General features: G+C 46.4%; 1 protein-coding gene across 1 annotated transcript; it reads right to left on the bottom strand.

Annotated features, from left to right (window-relative positions):
• Positions 1-253: 253 nt before the first annotated feature.
• Positions 254-2369, bottom strand: inab (internexin neuronal intermediate filament protein, alpha b; the record flags this gene model as incomplete). Its single annotated transcript, XM_079219561.1, has 3 exons — positions 254-536; positions 732-856; positions 1332-2369. 3 exons carry the CDS (start codon positions 2367-2369, stop codon positions 254-256), a joined length of 1446 nt encoding a protein of 481 aa, XP_079075687.1.
• Between the last annotated feature and the right edge of the window lie 1907 nt (positions 2370-4276).

Raw genomic sequence — 4276 nt, forward strand, 5'->3', positions numbered from 1 at the left:
GGGGGACAAACGGGACAGGGAGGGGAAACCACACGTCAAACAAACATCTAGATCCCGCACTCTATACACACTTGTGGACATCCAACACGCAAACGTGCAGATGGAAACCAGGATGATCTTATAATAAGGACCTATCATCTTAGATCCCCACAAGTGTTGAAGTGTAAAGGCTCAGGGTTTGTTTCAGCATGGGAAATGAAAAGTGATAAAGGTTTACAAGGTAAAGGGTGAAAAACAAGCTTACAGTAGGCTCTTAGATTTTCTGATTGGTGGAAATGTCGCTGGGGTCTGGCTGCTTCTCCATCTTCTTGGTGGTGACCACTGTCTCCTCATAAACTTCACGCTGGGACACCTTGCCTCCAGCCTTGCTCTGCTGCTGCTGGTCCTCGTCCTTGACCTCCCTCTTGGAGCCCATGCCAGAGCTGCTGTAAATACGGCTCTGGTAGTTGTAGCCTTGCCCAACACTTGCACTCATGGAGGAGCCAGGATAGCTGATCCCTGTCCCGATGCGGGTCTCCTCTCCTTCCAGTAGTTTCCTGCAGCGAGGACGATGGAGAGAAGGGTTTAGATTGGATAGAGATAACATAAAGATTAAGAGTAATGGTCAGGAGCAGCATTTAAGGAACAATGTGATTCCCCCCACTAAATGCCTGTATCTTAGTGTTTTTAAATTCCATTTTATTGAGGTTATGACTGATAATGTGTGAGTTGTCTTTGAGAGAAGAACCTACCTGTAGGCTGCAATTTCAATATCCAGTGCCATCTTGACATTCAGCAGATCCTGGTACTCCCTCAGGTGACAAGCCATCTCGCTCTTATTGGCCCTCAGCTCATTCTCCAGCTCGATCATATTGTCCTAAAGACAATGGAACGATAAAAGAAAAGTAGGCCAGGGTTCAAGATTTTTTTTTTAAGGACAACAGTCTGTGGTCACATTTCTTGCAGAGGAGTAATCGCAGTGCCCAAACAAAGACCTCCATAAATCATATTATTATCCTCTGTATCATATCGCTCATGAGCATAATGCGTTGACATGTGTGTCCTAAACAGTATACTCCCAGTTGGGAGTGATTAAACAAACCGCACTAAAGTTATTCATTTAGAGCACATCCACTCAGTGGGCGTTGTCTGATGCAGCTGCTGAGCGCGCTGTCCCAGGGGGATGAGTTTCAGCACCACGGACAGGGCTCAGCTGCTCCTGATATTGTTATTGCTCTGAAGACGTTTTACAGTGTAATTATTTCAATTAAAATACACTTGAATGACTGGGCATAAAATGCCTTATTTTCTAGTTTAGAAACGCAGTAAGCGAGTCATTAAAAGGTGCTTACCTGGTAGTTTCCAATCTCCGCATTGTGCCTATCCTCCATCTCCCGGAGCTGCTTATCCAGAGACTCGTTGGTTCCCCTCAGACTCTCCGTCTCGATGGTCTTCGACTGCAGCTGCCTCCTGAACTCGTTCAGTTCCTCCCTGCTGGCGCGGATGGCGTCATTACTCCGGGTGGCCTGATCGGACAGGTCGGCGAACTTGGTCTTGTACCACTCCTCGGCGGAGTGCATGTTCTTGGACGCCATGGACTCGTATTGGCCTCGAATCTCCTTGAGGGCGGAGGTGAGATCCGGCTTGGACACCTCCATCTCCACAGACACCTGGGCAGCGTGGATCATCTCCGTCAGCTCGGCCACCTCCTCCTCGTGCACCTTCCTGAGGAAGTTGATCTCGTCCAGCAGGGATTCCACCTTCTTCTCCAGGTCCAGGCGCACCATGGTGGCATCGTCCACATCTTTCTTAAAGGCCTTGAGGGTGACCTCCGCGTCCTCCCGGGCACGGTACTCCTCTTCGTATTTCCCCCTGAGCTTCTGCAGGTCGTCTTCAATAAAATCCCTCTCGATCACGAGCTGGGACTTCTCCCCGTTCAGTTCTTCGAGCTGCGAGCGCAGTTCACGGATCTCTTGCTGGTAAAGCTCGGCCAGGCGGGACGGCTCGGTCTGCCGCTGGCGCAGGGCAGTCAACTCCGTCTCCAGCACTTTGTTGTGCTGCTCCAAGTTGCGCACTTTGTCGATGAACATTGCAAAGCGATCATTAAGCCCCTGCATTTGTTCCTTCTCATTGGTGCGGACAATTTTGAACTCATTGTTGAGGACGGTGCTCTGTGACAGGTCGAAGGTGTCCAGTGGCATGAGGCGGCTGGACTTTCTGTTGTACGAGCCCGCGGATGAAACGTTGGTCCGGGTGCCAGAGGACACCCGGTAACCTCCCCGGGAGGACACGTTCATCGATGTCCGTGACGGAGAGGACGCATAACGGGGAGACTCCCCGAACATCTTCCTGTAGGAGGAGGAGGAAAAGGCTTCTGATCCGTAGCTCATCTTGGCTTGAATGCAGTCAGAGCAGAGCAGTGGGCGCGTCTCCTTTATATAGGGGGACCAACCCTGCCACTCATTAATGCCCGACGCAACATCCGGACCCGTTCGTTCCACATGCGTCAGGTAGCCCAATGAATATGCCGATCAATGCTGAATGTTATGCTCGATGTAAATTGCATTATTAATAACCTCATTGTAATATATCTACAATAATTTGTATCCATTCTGGTCCATTGGTCCAGATGTGCGCAGTTGACACTGTTCTTTGTGTGGAGCAGATGGAAATGTCCTGTTTGGCGCAGTGGTGCGTCAGTGTTTGATGCATGTTGCACATTTACACTTTAAACTGAAAAATCATACTGTAATCATTCTTCCAGAAAGCACATATTTAGCGTGTATACTAGGTAGTACTATCACGCTTTCTGTATAGACAGTAACAAATATTACGAACCGAGAAAACAAAAAATTCTCAAAGAACCCTCACCCCCTATAAATCCAATGAGGATGCACTTTGCTTCAAAATTTGTATCTGTTGTAGTTGCAACTAGCAGGTTACACTTGTTACTGTTTTGTAATTTATTGCAGTGACACTTTCCATTAGTTACAACAGTATGCTCAAATCAATATTTTATAGGTTTAAAGTGAAAAATATCGTGTGTTTGATGCCTCTTGTTCTTAAACGTCTGCAATGAGAATGAGGCTATAATGTATTAATGAAGAAATGCTGAAAATGGACTTTGTGAGGAGCAGAACAAAAGAGAGAGGCGTTAGTTTCACTTTGGGGTTGTGCACCTGCTGTCCGACATCCGTGGAGTGGGAATTAAATGAGGACTTTCCATTTTAAGATGACAAACCCGCATCTTGTGGCTTTGAGGTTGCACTTTGGGACTTTGGAGCTGAATATTTAAAAATAAAACAAGTTTAAGATCTTAATTCATAGTCAATAATGTTCTTTAAGCTTAAGTAAAGTTAAGATATATCAGTTTCGTCTGGTGTTTATTTCGTTTTGCGCAGAGTTCCTTGAAAACAGCATCCCACTGACTGGCCTTTGCTGCCCTCTGCTGTCAGATTGCAGCACTGCAAGAAGACGTGAATACGACAGATACATTAGGTCCACTTTATACCAGGCTGTTTTGACTAAAGTTAATGCAGCATACTGGCTACTGGATGATGGAGGAACTGTGAACTGACATGGGTCATAGTGATTTCCCAAGAAGTAAGCAAAAGGAAAAGACAAGCCGACAGTCAGGTTCAAAGGTATCAACTCTGATTGGGCTTTTCTAAGGTGCCATTTTCAGGCTGACAGAAGAAAGGGTCATTGCTACTACTGTTCACCAGAGGAGCTGTAAACTGGGAGACGCACAATATACTGGTGCAGAATATTCAAATGTGAGCCTCCGAGATGCCCCACAAGTGCCCTGGAGATCTTTTCTGCCTTTCACTCAAAATCTGTGCTGACATCATTGTTGCAAAGTCTGCGCAACAATAACATGTCGCCCTTCAGGCCAAAGTAAATCAGCTTGTGACAGGGAGGCACTAGTTATTATGACGTCAATGGAAAATATTGTATTCCCCAAAGTAGAAATGCCCTTTTTACCTGTGCTGTGGAATTTTGGAAGCCATATTGCCTCTGTGTTCTGGCAGAATGAATCTGAAATTAAACGACTGAGGTTATGACACTGGCTTTAAGCTTTAAGTGTGTTTGAGGTTCTTCAAATCCAAAGGGTAAAGATAGTCACCGCTATGTGTTATAGTTCCCTTAATTTTGTCAGGCCTGGACTGAAAGGAGGACCCAGATGCAGGAGATAGTCGTACTGGCGCACTTTGTGTCCTTTGTTCCAAGCAACTTCCTCAATAATCCGTCAAACCAAAAGCGCTCCCGAAGGAGTGGAAAATAAACAGAACAAAAC

This window comes from Taurulus bubalis (genome assembly GCF_910589615.1).
Source record: "Taurulus bubalis genome assembly, chromosome: 6".
NCBI lineage: Eukaryota > Metazoa > Chordata > Actinopteri > Perciformes > Cottidae > Taurulus > Taurulus bubalis.